This window comes from Montipora capricornis, chromosome 14 (assembly GCF_036669925.1).
Source record: "Montipora capricornis isolate CH-2021 chromosome 14, ASM3666992v2, whole genome shotgun sequence".
NCBI lineage: Eukaryota > Metazoa > Cnidaria > Anthozoa > Scleractinia > Acroporidae > Montipora > Montipora capricornis.
In genome coordinates this window covers 37,105,838-37,120,765 of record NC_090896.1, presented here as the reverse complement: position 1 = coordinate 37,120,765, position 14,928 = coordinate 37,105,838, and the positions used below count along the sequence as shown (strand labels likewise).

Genomic DNA, 14,928 nt, shown 5'->3' with positions numbered 1-14,928 from the left:
AACAATCAAAAGAGGCTCTAATTGGTGCATTCATGTCGTCAGCACGAGGAGTGAGCAAGCGCCGTAAGGTTCAAATAGCCAATTTTTGGCTGTAAGAACCCCACGGCTCGTGTTCTCCTACACAGAGTTTCCCAGAGCCTTGGGTCGATCCGAGGTTCTGGTGACGAGAATGGTACAAAGCGTATGTTTTTAAAGGTTTGAGCATGCGCAAACGCAGTATTCATTATCGTTTATTCAAAATAAATTCGACCCAATTGAATTTTTTACGTCTATTTCATACTGATTCTGAGAGGCGCGGTGGCCTCATGGTTAGTGCGCTCGACTCCGGATCGAGTGGTCCGGGTTCGGGGCCTGGCCGGGGACATTGTGTTGTGTTCTTGGGCAAGACACTTTACTCTCACGGTGCCTCTCTCCACCCAGGTGTATAAATGGGTACCGGCGTAATGCTGGGGGTAACCCTGCGATGAACTATATAAATACTCCTAGTCGCTTCATGCTACGGAAACCGGAGATAAGCGCCGGCCTGATGAGCCTTCTAGGCTCGTAAGCAGTGGCTTTTATTTCATAATGATCACACTCTCGAATGATGATTCATGCATTTATAACCAGTAGGTTAGACTATTGCAGCAGTCTCCTCTATGAAGTTCCTGACCATCATATACAAAAACTCCAACGTGTCATGAACGCTAGTGCACGATTGATCTTTGCGCGCCTAAACACTGTCATATTACGCCGCTCCTTCAGCAACTTCACTGGTTGCCTATCCGACTACGTATCGAGTTCAAAATCCTTTTGATCACCATTAAAATACTCCAGGGCTCAGCTCCTAAATATATAATTGATTTAATTTCCGTCTTGCCGCCATCCCGTTGCGATTTACGACGAAATAACAAGGGAATTCTTCTGAGCACCCCAAAGCGTTTTACAAAGTTACCATGGGGGATCGATCCTTCATGGCGGCAGCGCCACGGCTTTGGAGTAGTCTTCCCATAGATATTAGATCTGCTTGCACCACAAGTGATTTTAAACAGAAACTTGAGGCATTTTTATTCAGCAAGGCATTTTGTTAGTACAATTATTTTATATTTACATTTTTACAGTTTTTTCAGCAAATTACTTTTCTAACTGTAAATAGTGTAGTTTTCGTCTTTTTGATTCCCATGTAAATTGTAAGTAGGTTTTAGTTTTAAGTTATTTTAAAATTTATTGTAATGTCTGTAATGCGCGTTTGATTATTCTCATAGAAAATGCGCAATATAAATATTTATTATTATTATTATTATTATTACTATTATTATTTCCAACTGATATATGCTCTTTTGATGAATTTCGACCTGAAAATACCGGCCGAGAAAGCTGTACCAAGTTATGACTTCAGTCCTTGAAAAGTGAATTGAACGTACTGAATGAATGTGATAACAACGGTGAACAAGCGTTATAACAGACTTAAGAATTAGGGGAAAATATTGCTATTATAATTTAGGAACAAGTACATTGAACCGTTGATGCTATCCGGCCAAAAATATTCAATTTCTTCTTCTTTATTCTTCCAAGCCTCGACCGCCACGCTAAATGTTTTAAATAAACGGCGGGATTATCTATCTGTGTCCTGAGCGAGAAGACTAGAGACGGTTCTTACGTTACGTTTATGCCTGTAGAATCAACTGAAATGTCAATTCCTTGTAAAAAACCAGCATCTTTTTCGGTATGGTACGTACAGGAAAGCCAGAACATTTTTCGAATGCGCTGACGAGATGTGTGAACCAGAAAGACAAGGGGGATCCATTAGCAATATCTTTGGACATCGCGCCAGAGCGTCATACCTGACGATTAAGCCAAGGATTTCGACCCGCACGTCGCGTTCGTGACGCGGTTGGTCCTTCGCTGCTTTTAAATACCTACCCCCCGGAAGCCAGTGAGGGAGAGAAATGTCCGCCCCTTGTCAATTTAACGTAAGATTTTGATGGTTTTAATATTGATCAAAAAAGTCATTTTATCTTCCATATGGTACGCACTGGAGTCGCGGATTACAAAGTGTACGCACGCACATTCAGTAAAGGGAACATACATACATACATACATACCGGCATACAATAGTCCAGCGTGGGTACATTTTCAACCCAAGAGGGGTGACTGTTATCTTGTCCACTGACGACATGAAAGTTTTGCTTCACCACCTCCCCGCATCAGCAAATTCTGAGTCATGCACTGAAGCTCGCTCCAGTTGTGATACTGAGCCTTTTTGAGTTCACCCATTTGAAACCGAGACATTTCAAAGGGGAAACATCGTGGCCTTGCTTATACTTACCTGTCATAAGGTTAAATGTGGTCGTGATTGTATTGGAAAACACACTAAGTAATGTAGTCTAGTTGAGTGTTAATTATCCTGCATGCCTTGAAGCTGATTACTTGTTTTCTTTAGCGTGAAAAGGGTGCATTTACATTCAAAGGAATCGGTCTAGTTTTGTTGCGGCAGAATCGTGCGTGACATTTCTTTTTTGTGTGACGTTTTATTGTGTTGCGGTGGTCTGGACCTTGCCGGGTCCCGGATGACCACGCGAGTCGACACTGTGGTGAATTGCTTTTGAGCTGAAGGTTTAGTAAGATAATTAAGTTAAGGTTCTCTCTCGGTGTACGGTACCAAGGACTCCACTGTTTACGGATTAAGGTTTCTATAAGGCGTCGTAAGGATATTAGGACACAGATTTCGTTACCGCCATCCCATCGTATCATTGTATCAAGACTGCGTGTAAACGAATCTCTGTGGATTTTTCAAGTAAACTGAGTTGTTGTCGTATGTTATATGGTACATTGTAAGGTCCCAATATAGCAGTTCCGCCGCTACATTTCGTAACGAAAAATCTCTATACTGAAGTTCCACGATCCACCAAGGAAATTGTTGTTGGAATGTATTGTGTTGATCCTTAATTCTTCGGGTTTTCGTCGTATTAATTGTGGAAATTTGCTTGTGAAATCGTCGAGAGAGCGGCAAATCACTCCATCACATGTATGGCAGAATCTAGTCACCGGGAACTCGCGGACAACTTTAATGTTCCAGGCGAATCAAATGTGCTGCAATTGGAAGAAAAGAATGGTGAAAGCGAGTCTGTGGAAAACACTTCGAGCGATGTAAAAGATGCTACCCAACCATGGGATTCACTGGGCCCACGGCAACGAAATCCATCGGAAAAGGGCCTTGAAGAACGAATTAATTGGCTTAAGCATCAGCGTATAAACGAGCTGTGTCAAGGAAAAGGACTGAAGTATCTGATCTTATGGTCAACTCCAACAATTTACACCTAGTGAAGAATGAGCTGGCTAATTTAAATGATTTAATCGAACATTATAAAGAAACCTTTCATGCCTACTATAAGGAGCTAACTGATGATGAAACCAAAGAGCGAGAGTACGCTCATTATGATGAGAAAATCAAGGGTATTATGGCGTACCTGCATCCAGTATATGCGTGGATATCACAAGCCGAAAGTCACCTAACTGACCAGCTAGAAAGGGCTAGCAGTAAGGGATCCAGACGGTCATCAAAAACAAGCTCCCGTTTGTCTGCTAGAGAAAGGGAAAGAGTTCGTCTGGCAGAGCTGAAGGCTGAAAGATCAATGCTTAAACAGAAACAGGCCCTGAGAGCCGCAGAGGAGGATTTGGAGTTAGAACTTGAGATAGTAAAAGCTGAAGCGAGGGGGAAAGCATTGGAGGAATTGCACCGAGAGCATAACCCCCCGCTGCCATGTGGTTCAAGTCCACCATCTGTAGCGGCATCATTACCTAATGAAGTTACTTTAAAGCCCGAAGTATTCGTTTCTACTACTCAAACCCCAGCTACAACGGAGACACAGGTTAAGTCCGCCCTGCAAGGCCCAAGAATCTGTGCAGCTACAGATTCCATTGTTAAGACTTCCCCATCTGCAGAGTTTATTCCTACCACATTTGCAGATGGTACTTACATTGCACCATATACTGGTCATGGTTAAAAAAACTCTAAAGAAATTGGACACGGAATTTCTGAAATTCAGTCACCTCAGCTGGTGGAGGCACCTTTCAGAGTGTAATAGAGTTACAACAGAGACAAAATGAAACCATTATTGCAACTCACCGGCAGTTTGCCGCGGCAATGACATTCCCCCCGCCAACCATAACTAAGTTCAAGGGAGATCCTATTGAGTATAACACATTTATTATGGCCTTTGATGCTCGTATTCACTCCAAGGGGACGTCGAATGCTGACCTTTTGTACTACCTGAATCAGCATCTTGAGGGTGAACCTGCAGATCTTATTCAGGGATGTTTACACATGAGTCCTGATGAAGGTTACCTGGAAGCCAGACGTCTACTACAGAAAGAATATGGGGACACATACAAGATCCCTGCTGCTTACCTTAACAAGATCCTGCAATGGTCTCCAGTTGGATTTGATGACAACCAAGGCCTGAAACGGCTGTAGATATTCCTGACAAAATGCACAATAGCCATGAAGAGTATTTCGTATATGCGTGTCCTTGATCACGCAGCAAACATGCAAGCTGTAGTCTCCAAGCTCCCTGCTAACCTGCAAGCTAAATGGAGGGATCAGGTCTTTAAGAAGAAGAAGAGGGTGAACGGTGCAACGTGTTTTGCTGACCTTGCTGAATTTGTTGAGTCTGCATCGGAGTCAGCCAATGATCCAGTGTTTGGAAGGGAGGTCTTGAACAAGAGAAAGGAAGATGCTAAACCTCTCAAAGTGAAGGAACCATTGAATAAGGGAAGGGAACTGCCCAGTAAGGTTAAGATGCCGCCAAGGAAACCGGAAAACCCGTGGAAATACAAGGAAAGCAGTTTTGTAACAAATCCAGCTGGAACCGTTAAGCCCCCAGTCGCAGATGGGGCCGGGCCCACTAATGACCGTGGTAGCCCATCCTGTCACCTTTGCAGTCGTGCTCATGATCTGGATGATTGCGAACTATTTAATGGGAAAACACCGGAGCTTAAGAGAGCATTCTTGAGAGAAAAGAGTATGTGCTTTGGATGTTATGGAACAAATCACCTCTCAAGGAACTGTTCGAACAAACGAAAGTGCAAACATTGTGGCAGGCTGCATCCTTCTGCCCTTCACATCGATGGCTTCCAGCTGCCACAAAAGGACAATACCAGCCCTGCTAAGCAGGAGAATGACAAGGCAGTAAACAATGCCTGCACTAACCCTCAGAACGCTTCATGCCATGCTGCTAAAGCGAATGAATCAGTCATTTTACACGCAATCTTGCCAGTACGTGTGAAGAGGAAAGGCAATACTGAAACCATTACAACTTATGCCTTCTATGATAATAGTAGCGGTGGTTGTTTCTTAACGGAGAACCTTAAAGAACAGCTTGGCGTTTAGGGGGCGAAAGGACGGAATTACAGCTTGGCACCATGCATGGCCAAAGCCTTGTGACCACCACTGTTGTAGACAGTTTGGTTGTGACGGACATGGAAGATAAAAACCCAGTTGAATTACCTCGCTCCTACACAAGAATGGAAATACCTGTAGCCGAACAGCAAATCCCAACCCCTGAATTGGTGAAGTAGTGGGAACACCTACGAAGTGTCGCTGAAAGGATGCACAAGTTTATTCCGAACTTAGAGATTGGCTTGCTGATTGGTAGCAATTGTCCTGCGGCACTGGAACCTTTAGAAGTAGTGCCAAAAGGGTGACGAAGGGCCTTATGCAATGCGATTGCGTCATGGCTGGACTCTGACTGGACCGCTGCATGTAAGAGACACTCCATGCCCCAGTAATTTTATTTGCCATAGAATCACAGTTCGAGAGGCAGAGTCGGTCAAGGAGATGATATCGCCCCAAGCCATTCAGCAAATGTTCCAGTTAGATTTTAACGACCGCAAGTCTGGTCCGGACGAACACAGTTATTCCCGGGAGGACAAAAATTTCATTACTGGGATAGAGCAAAGCATCCAACATCATAATGGTCATTACGTAATACCATTGCCATTTAGAAATTCTCAAACGACGATGCCAAACAATCGCGATCAAGCATTGAAACGAGCGATGTGGCAGAGAAAGAAGATGCTGCGTGATGAGAATTACAGGAACGATTATGTAAGTTTTGTAAACGAGATGATATCAAGAGGACATGCAAGAAATGTGCCGGAAGACCGTCTAGAAGTTGAACCCGGGAAGGCATGGTACCTACCACACCACGGAATTTACCATCCTAAAAAGCCCCACAAAATACGTGTAGTCTTTGACTGTAGCGCAAAGTATGAAGGTGCATCTTTGAACGATCATTTGATGCAAGGCCCTGACCTTACTAATTCCTTGGTCGGGGTTCTCACACGCTTCCGGCAAGATCGTGTTGCGTTTATGGCAGATATAGAGGCCATGTTCCACCAGGTACGGGTCCCTGATGAGCAATGTGATTTCCTCAGATTCCTCTGGTGGCCTGATGGAAATTTGGAATCGGCTATCCAAGAATATCAGATGACGGTACATCTTTTTGGGGCAGCCTCTTCTCCAAGCTGTTGTAACTTTGCCTTGAAGCAGACGGCTAATGACACCGAATCCCAAAGTGGATCACTTGTAGCTGAAACCATCCGACGAAACTTCTACGTGGAAGATTGCCTTCGTTCCGTCAAAGATGAACAAGTTGCCATTGAATTGATCCAAGGTCTTAGTGAAGCATGTGCACACGGAGGGTTTAACTTGACTAAGTTTATAAGCAACAGCCGTGCTGTCTTGGAATCTATTCCGCCCGAGAAACGTTCTAAAGAAGCCAGAGACCTTGACCTCGGCAGCGATCGTTTGCCTGTTGAACGTGCCCTCGGGGTACAATGGTGTGTGGAATCTGATGCCTTCGAGTTTCGTATAGTTCTTAATGACAAGCCACCAACAAGAAGAGGAATATTGTCAGTAGTCTCCTCAATTTATGATCCACTGGGCTTTGCCGCGCCATTTACGCTTCCAGCGAAGAAGATACTCCAGGACCTCTGTCGCGAAGAGATGGGATGGGATGACACTGTTCCTGAGCAATACCAAGTTAGAGGGGACAAATGGTTAAGTGAGCTACCACTTTTGGAACAGTTCAAGGTTAATAGGTGTGTCAAGCCAGCAGAGTTTGGAACTGTGGTGTCCCAGCAGATACATCTTTTTTCCGATGCTAGTTCTGTTGGATATGGCTCTGTTGCTTACTTGCGACTGCGCGATAACAGCAATCGCATTTACTGTTCTTTCCTTATGGGCAAAGCACGACTTGCTCCCATCAAGTCTGTCATGATTCCACGTTTAGAGTTAACAGCTGCCACAGTCTCAATTCGACTTGGAGAATTGTTGAAGAGAGAAGTCGACGGCAATCCTGATTTCGTGTACCATACGGACTCCACCACTGTGTTGCGCTATATTGCCAATGAACAGCAACGCTTTCATGTGTTTGTTGCAAATCGGGTGCAGCTTATTCGCGACTGCTCACGTTTAAATCAGTGGAAGTACATAGACACAAAGGAAAACCTGGTAGACGATGCTTCTAGGGGACTGAATGGACTTGCTCTCATTGAAGGGAAGCGTTGGTTGCAAGGCCCAGCTTTTTTGTGGAAACCAGAGAGTGAGTGGCCTCGACAACCGCGTATGGTGAACCAGGTCCCAGCTGATGACCCAGAAGTAAAGGGGACAACTGTGGCCTCAAGCAATGTAGTGATCGTCAATCAGTCAGCTAGTGCTGCAAGCAAACTGATATACCACTTCTCTGATTGGCATCGGTTAAGGACAGCTGTAGCTGTGTTCCTGCGAGTAAAGAAGATATGGCAAATCAGATGTAAGGAACGTATGAATGTCAAGGAAGAAGTGTCAAGAGACGACAAAAACCTTGCAGACTGAAGGAAGCCTTCAATAACCAAAACAGCTAAGCATAAGGACACTGAAGAGCCTTGCTCACCTCTTACCGTGCAAGACCTAGTAGACGCTGAGTTCGCTATCCTAAAATTTGTCCAGGACTTAGCATTTGGTAAGGAAATCTACGCCCTCCAAGAGTTGGAAAATGAGAATAGCCTAGACAAGGAGAAGCTGCAATTACGGAAGAAAGCAAGTATGAAGAATAACAGTCCTATCCAGCGCCTTGACCCCTTCTTAGAAAACGGTATCCTCAGAGTTGGAGGTAGACTCAGGCGTGCAGATTTGCCACACGAAACGAAGCATCCAGTGATTTTGCCACCGAAAAGTCATGTCACTACGCTACTCATCCGTCATGCTCATAAACGGTTGGGTCACGCTGGGCGCGGTCATGTTATTTCAAACCTACGCGAGAAGTATTGGATCATCAAAGTGAATACAGCAGTGCGCCAGGTGATATCAAAGTGTGTCTTCTGTCGTTGCAATTACAGCAGTCCAGGTGTACAGAAGATGGCAGACCTACCCAAGAATCGAATCTCCCCAGCACCACCATTTACTTACACCGGTGTTGACTGCTTTGGGCCCTTCATTATCAAGGAGGGGCGCAAGGAAATGAAGAGATACGGCGCTCTTTTCACGTGTTTGGTTAGCCGAGCAGTCCATATTGAGGTTGCAAGTTCTCTTGAGTCAAGTTCATTTATTCAAGCACTCCGGCGCTTCATCGCCCGCCGTGGTCCTGTCAGAGAAATAAGGAGTGATAACGGTACAAACTTTGTTGGCGCACGAAACGAGCTGCTCCAGGCCATAGAAGAAATGGATCATGAAGAGATCCACGCCAAACTCAAGAAGGAAAACATTGACTGGATCTTCAACCCACCCGCCGCCAGCCACATGGGTGGCGTTTGGGAGCGACAGATCAAGACCACAAGGAAAGTTCTCGCTGGATTAATGGAAGAATATGGTCATTGCTTAGATGAGGAATCGTTTCGGACCCTAATGTGTGAAGTGGAGGCAATTATTAATTCAAGACCCCTGACGACAGTCTCTGGCGAGCCTAACGACCTTGAACCGCTTACTCCCAACCACATCTTCACAACCAAGTCAACTGTGTTATTACCTCCCCCAGGCAAGTTTCAGATCTTTGATGTGTATATGCGTCGGAGGTGGCGACGGGTACATTATTTAGCAAATCTATTTTGGTCTCGGTGGAAGAAGGAGTTCCTCGTTGTGATGCAGGAAAGGCACAAATGGCAACATCCTCAGCGAAACCTGGTTGAAGGGGATGTCGTGGAAATCCGAGAAGAGAATGTTCCGGGTAATGCCTGGTCGCTGGCCCTTGTTGTGCGAGTGGAGCCGGATTCACAAGGCTTCGTCAGGTCTGCTGTCGTCAAAACGCGAGAGGCTACAATGAGAAGAAGAGTCAACAAGCTTGTCCTAATTCTGCCCAAGGAGGAACAGGAAGGAGATCAAGAGAAGTAAACGCCCCTCAGACGTTTAGGGGACGGGAATGTTGCGGCAGAATCGTGCGTGACATTTCTTTTTTGTGTGACGTTTTATTGTGTTGCGGTGGTCTGGACCTTGCCGGGTCCCGGATGACCACGCGAGTCGACACTGTGGTGAATTGCTTTTGAGCTGAAGGTTTAGTAAGATAATTAAGTTAAGGTTCTCTCTCAGTGTACGGTACCAAGGACTCCACTGTTTACGGATTAAGGTTTCTATAAGGCGTCGTAAGGATATTAGGACACAGATTTCGTTACCACCATTCCATCGTATCATTGTATCAAGACTGCGTGTAAACGAATCTCTGTGGATTTTTCAAGTAAACTGAGTTGTTGTCGTATGTTATAAGGTCCCAGTGTAGCAGTTCCGCCGCTACAAGTTTGTTTCTGCACTTAAGAGCTGACCAAAAACTAGAAATCGCTAAAGCGAAGAGGTTAGCCCTTCGTTTCATATCTTAAAACGTGTGATCAAGATTGCCATAGCATTTTGTGCTAGACCGCGAAAAGCAATGATGCTCGAACACTCGCCACATCTACAACATTCTGGCCAACGAATTTAAAGCAAAAACAGAAAAAAAAAAATGGAAAAGGTGGGAGGCGGCCATAGTGAGGAAAACTGGGCAGAAGAAATCGGCGATTGAAACGCTGAGGAAGAGGAAAAAGGAATGGTGCGCACTCCCTGCACCCTCCCCCTAGATCCTCCCCTGTGATCACTGAAAACTAGTTATGGCCGAGGCAAAAATCTTTTGTTTTGGCCTAGTCTTTGCAAGGAATGAAGGGGTGCCGGTATTAACGTTTTTATCACCCAATAATTTGTATTATTTTTTTGGAACAAAAAAAAAAGCTAAGTTAAAGTCTACTCTAGCCTTCAAGCGGAATGGCGCTCGATCGAAATATAGGGGCTTGGTTACTTCCTTTCGAAACTAATAACCAAGTCCCTACATTTCGACGCCATTTCAACGGACAACATGTTCTCGAATAGAGGTTTTGCACGGCAGTCATGTTGCATGACAGGAACAATAGATTCTTTTTTCCATGGGAACAAATGTTCTTTCTAATGCAAAACATTTTCATTGTTCCTGGCATGCAACATGGCTGTCGTGCAAAACCTCTATTACGGAAACGTTACCATCTCACCCAGCGTTGAATATATGATAATCATAATTAGTATATACTAAAACAGTGGATAACGTTGAACACGCGCGCTGATTGGCTACTCAAACTCCGGATATCGTTTGCTATTCACCTTCGCGCAGTTCGCGCGAAATTTTTGCCCGAAAATGTTGTGATCATTGCAGGAATAAATGAGTATATTATCTCACTGTTTCAGTATATACTAAAACAACTAATCACCTCAGTGTCGGTGGTTAGTGAATAGCCGTCATTAGCCACCTCCACTTCGATGAATATATGCTAATTACTGGTCTAAGTCCCAGGACTTGTGGTAGCAGATAAAAAGAAAAAGGAGAAATAGTAAACCCTGGAATAAATATGAAATAAATCACATATTGAACTGCGGATATGAAATCAAGTGAAGCTATGATCCTTGCAGTTATGAACGCAATTTTAGCAATTGCTTAGAAGTCCTGAATCTTCCCGCATCTCTACGCAATTGCCAAAATTGCGTTCATAACTGCGAGGATCATAGCTTCACTTGATTTCATATCCGCAGTTCAATATGTGATTCATTTCTTATATCATTTCATCGTTGATCTAGAATAGGATCACTGTAATTCATCAATGATTAAGCCTAAGCGCTGATTTCAAAATGGTTAGCTTTGTTTTTAAGTGTGGCCGGACCTATCTCGTTTGTTGTCTAAAATAATTTGTTAGCGAGTGTTAGTATATACCAAAACTGTGGATATCGTTGAACGCGAGCGCAGATTGGCTACTCTAACTCTGGATTTCCTTTGTTAGTATATACTAAAACAGTGGATAGCGTTGAACGTGGGCGCTGATTGGCTCGTAAAACTCCGAATATCCTGTGCTATTTACCTCCGAGCAAATCGGAAAAAAATGGCGTCCCGATTTGCATCCGTGACAAGTGAAGAAAACATCCAAATTACTTTTTTGTGCTGTATATTATCTCACAATAGTTAACAAGTATTCACCTCAGTGTCGGTGGCTAGCGTTTGATATTTACCTCGCTGCTTTGCGGCTCGGTGAATATCCACCGCTAGCCACCTCCACTTCGGTGAATAGTTGTTAACTGTTCACCTCCGAGCAATTCGCGCGGAATTTGAGCCCGAAAATGTTGTAATCTTTGCAGAAATAAATCAGTTAAAATCATCTTTTTGTGGTATATTATGTCACAGTGGCTAGTGGTGGATATCTACCACTAGCCACCTCCACTTCGGTGGACAGTTGCTAATTATCTCACGTTTACAGCCCGGTGTTGTGACAAATAAATTTGATTATTGTGTTTAAGAATTTTGTTGAAGCAAACTGCAACTCGGTGGTTTAGTGGTTAGGAGCGGTGACAGGTGAGCTAATAATCGTACGTTCGATTCCCGAGTCATGATATCTGGGTGGTTTTAAAAGAAAATGTTAAATTCCCCGAATTCCTTTCCAACTGTCGGGGTCATGAAATAATGATAATGGTACATGTATATTCAAAGCCGGTTGATACTATATAATTATCGTATCGTAATAGCAGTCTCGAGAATGAGTTGCAACAGAAGAGCCTGCAGGCTAAGTCTATTCTAGGCCTTATGGCCTATCCTAGGCCGAGTTGCTCAAAGCTTGCTTAGTGCTACCTAGGGCTAGATACCATGACTAGTAAGGGAAACGAAAGGAAAAGGAACTTTATTTAACTCAGTCGTTCTAGCGCTGGAGCACTAAAAGCCCATTTCCGAGTTGCTATACATGCCTCATTTTCAAAGCGAGTCCTGGGGCACAACCATTCAAATGGAAATGAGTTGCGTATTCTCATGAAAATCAAACTCATTTCCCTTACAACAGCTGAGCACTAAGACTCACTTCGAAACTGAGAAAAAACAGCAACTCGGAAATGGTAAATTGGGAACACTGTAAGCTGAAATCAACAATTAACGCAAAAAAGTCAAATGTTGGTTTTTTGAGCAAAGGGGAAAACGGAGTACCCGGAGAAAACCTCTCGGTGCAGAGTAGAGAACCAACAAACTCAACCCACGTATGACGCCGAGTCTGGGAATGATTGAACTCCGGGCCACATGGGTGGGAGGCGAGTGCCCTCACCACTGCGCCATACCTGCACTCCGAGCAATCGTGTTAGGTGTTAGGGGCAACTATGTTTTAAGTAACTCAGCCCTTCTAGTGCTTGCCCTGTTTCCGTAGCATTGAATGGGACATGGTTGAACAAATGAACAAATGAGTGGACCTAGACGTTTTTAACCCGTTTCCCCCACAGCGACCCCCATTGACAGAGTAAAAGCGACTGTTGTTAGACAGAGTAAAATCTGTAAGTTTCACACTCGGGAGGGAAAGGGAGGATCTTTTGTAGATGTTGTTAGGGTTAGGGTTAGGGTTAGATCCACCATCTAGAATTTCCATTTGTAATCTGAAGGGTCCACCATTCATTGGGAAGAAGATTCGACTGTTAATGTGACACTGAAAACGTGAATAGGCCATTTCCGAGTTCAAGTCTGCCTCCTCTTCAAAGCGAGTCTAAGTGCGAAGGTTTTGTAATGGTAATTAGTTCTACTTTACATATGAATGAAAACTAATTTTCATAACAAAAACGTCGCACTTAGACTCACTTTGAAGAGGAGGAAGACTTGAACTCGGAAATGGCCTATTCGCCCTTTGTAAAGGAATCCAGGTGGCCCTCGGATTGCATGGAGACCCTGGGGAAGAGGTTGACAAAAGGAATTCGATGATAAATTCAGAAAAAAAACGGGCGATAGGATTCCAAAGAAATGAAGTATTCCATTTTATTTCGTTCTCAAGACTATGACAACTGACATTTTATTGTACTGAAAATGGCATACCCAGGATATTTCCATAAAAAAATATCGATGCACGAAGAACCAGCCATCAAGAATCTCCCAAAACAGGCAGGCGATACAACGTCACTGCATTTACTTCTTTTCATCATCTGAAGAAACTCCTTCCTGCAATTCATCCATTCTTTTCTTGTGTGTTGCTAGGACTTCACGGTGCTGGCGAATAGCTTCCTCGTGTCGTTCGATTTCTTTCTCGATATGTCCCATGGTTTCATCAAGATGTTTCTTCATTCCCTTAAGCTGCTCTTCTTGCTGTTTCATCAAAAAAAGGAGTTAAATATTCAGTGTATAGACCGAATGCATAAATGGAGGGCAAAAAAAAAATGTATTCTTTTGTTTATGTGCTAATTAGACTCACTAGCCTCGCTTTCAAGCAACATTTCTTTTGTATTTTGTGCATGCATACGAGGCTAGTGAGTCTAATTAGCACATAAACAAAAGAATATTTTTTGGCCGCCATTTAAGAATTCGGTCTATAGTGAAACTTTTTTTTGCGGTCAAAACACAAAACACACTATTCGGGCCTATGCTGAGAAAGTCAATTCGCACAATTCTCCTTTGTTCTCTTAAACACGAAGGGTTTAATTCTTTTATTAAACTTCACAATCATTTTGCGCCGTTTCGTTATCTTGAACACATGTTAAAAGACCAGTTTTTCAAAACTGACAAATCACAGTTTCACATATGGCGCTTAAGGCCCAAAGACGTTTTGGGACGTTCGAGAAACAGACACCTGAAGCTGTAATGGGCCAGGGGTTTCATTAACAGTGCAAGTAAGTGGCAAAATTTAAGGAGAAGGCGGAGCAGTGAACATACATGTATGCCTTGAATGCGCACATCTTTACAGGGATCTGGGGCATGCTCTTCCGGGGAATATTTAAAATTTGGTCCTCCCTCTCAGGGATGGCACTAGGATTTTTCAATCTGGGTCCTGGGACCCGCATGTTCGGCCAAATTGGGGTCCCAAGCATTTTTTGGGGGTCCCAAAATCTTGGTGACCCTCTGCGAGAAAACGAGTTTGTTTTAAATTATGAGAAAAAGAGAGTAACCAACTTGGAATTAATATTGACGCATATGCATAGGACCGGCCGACAAAGGCTTTTTCTAGAGCCGTTACATTCATTCCTGGACAAGAACTCTGTTAATGAAAGAGCACCCTTTCCAAGGGTTTACCCATAACTGGTTTCCTCCCTTAGGAGCAACGAACAGTAACGTCTTTTGCTATATATTTGCATTCAGTGACTTGCAGAGTACATTCCTCTGAAGAAGACCGCAGAAGGCGGTCGAAAATTTAGTTTAAACCTTTTTAGATGTTTTTAACCCCATTTCTTGGAACTTCAATTATGATCACAGATCGCTCCAACAGTTTTACAAACAACAGAATATACTGACAAATCAAAGCAAGTTGTGTGAGTTATTTAAGTCAGTGCCATGCGTCCTGGGACGCATTCAAATTTCGATGATGCATTTTTTGGATTTTATTTGCGTAAAAATGCACGATTTCTGCGTTAACGCGATCCCTGCCTCTATAAAAAATGTGCATTTTCGAGCAAGATTATTTTATTTTTCATCGCAC

At 43.6% G+C, this 14,928-nt stretch overlaps 4 protein-coding genes across 4 annotated transcripts in view; 3 read left to right on the top strand and 1 right to left on the bottom strand.

Moving 5' to 3' along the window:
• The first annotated feature begins 4,126 nt into the window (after positions 1-4,126).
• Positions 4,127-4,456, top strand: LOC138031949 (uncharacterized). The gene has a single exon (XM_068879550.1). It carries the CDS (start codon positions 4,127-4,129, stop codon positions 4,454-4,456), a length of 330 nt encoding a protein of 109 aa, XP_068735651.1.
• Positions 4,457-5,701: 1,245 nt separating this feature from the next.
• Positions 5,702-7,858, top strand: LOC138031948 (uncharacterized). Its single transcript, XM_068879549.1, has one exon. The coding sequence runs from the start codon at positions 5,702-5,704 to the stop codon at positions 7,856-7,858; it is 2,157 nt and encodes a 718-aa protein (XP_068735650.1).
• Positions 7,859-8,068: 210 nt separating this feature from the next.
• LOC138031947 (uncharacterized) lies at positions 8,069-9,349 on the top strand. Its single transcript, XM_068879548.1, has one exon. It carries the CDS (start codon positions 8,069-8,071, stop codon positions 9,347-9,349), a length of 1,281 nt encoding a protein of 426 aa, XP_068735649.1.
• Positions 9,350-13,255: 3,906 nt separating this feature from the next.
• LOC138032719 (ATPase inhibitor mai-1, mitochondrial-like) overlaps positions 13,256-14,928 on the bottom strand; it is a 7,433-nt gene continuing 5,760 nt past the window's right edge. The window contains exon 4 of the mRNA XM_068880426.1: positions 13,256-13,604. Coding sequence (XP_068736527.1) covers positions 13,428-13,604 — 177 coding nt within the window. The 3' untranslated portion in view covers positions 13,256-13,427. The remainder of the gene's footprint in view (positions 13,605-14,928) is intronic.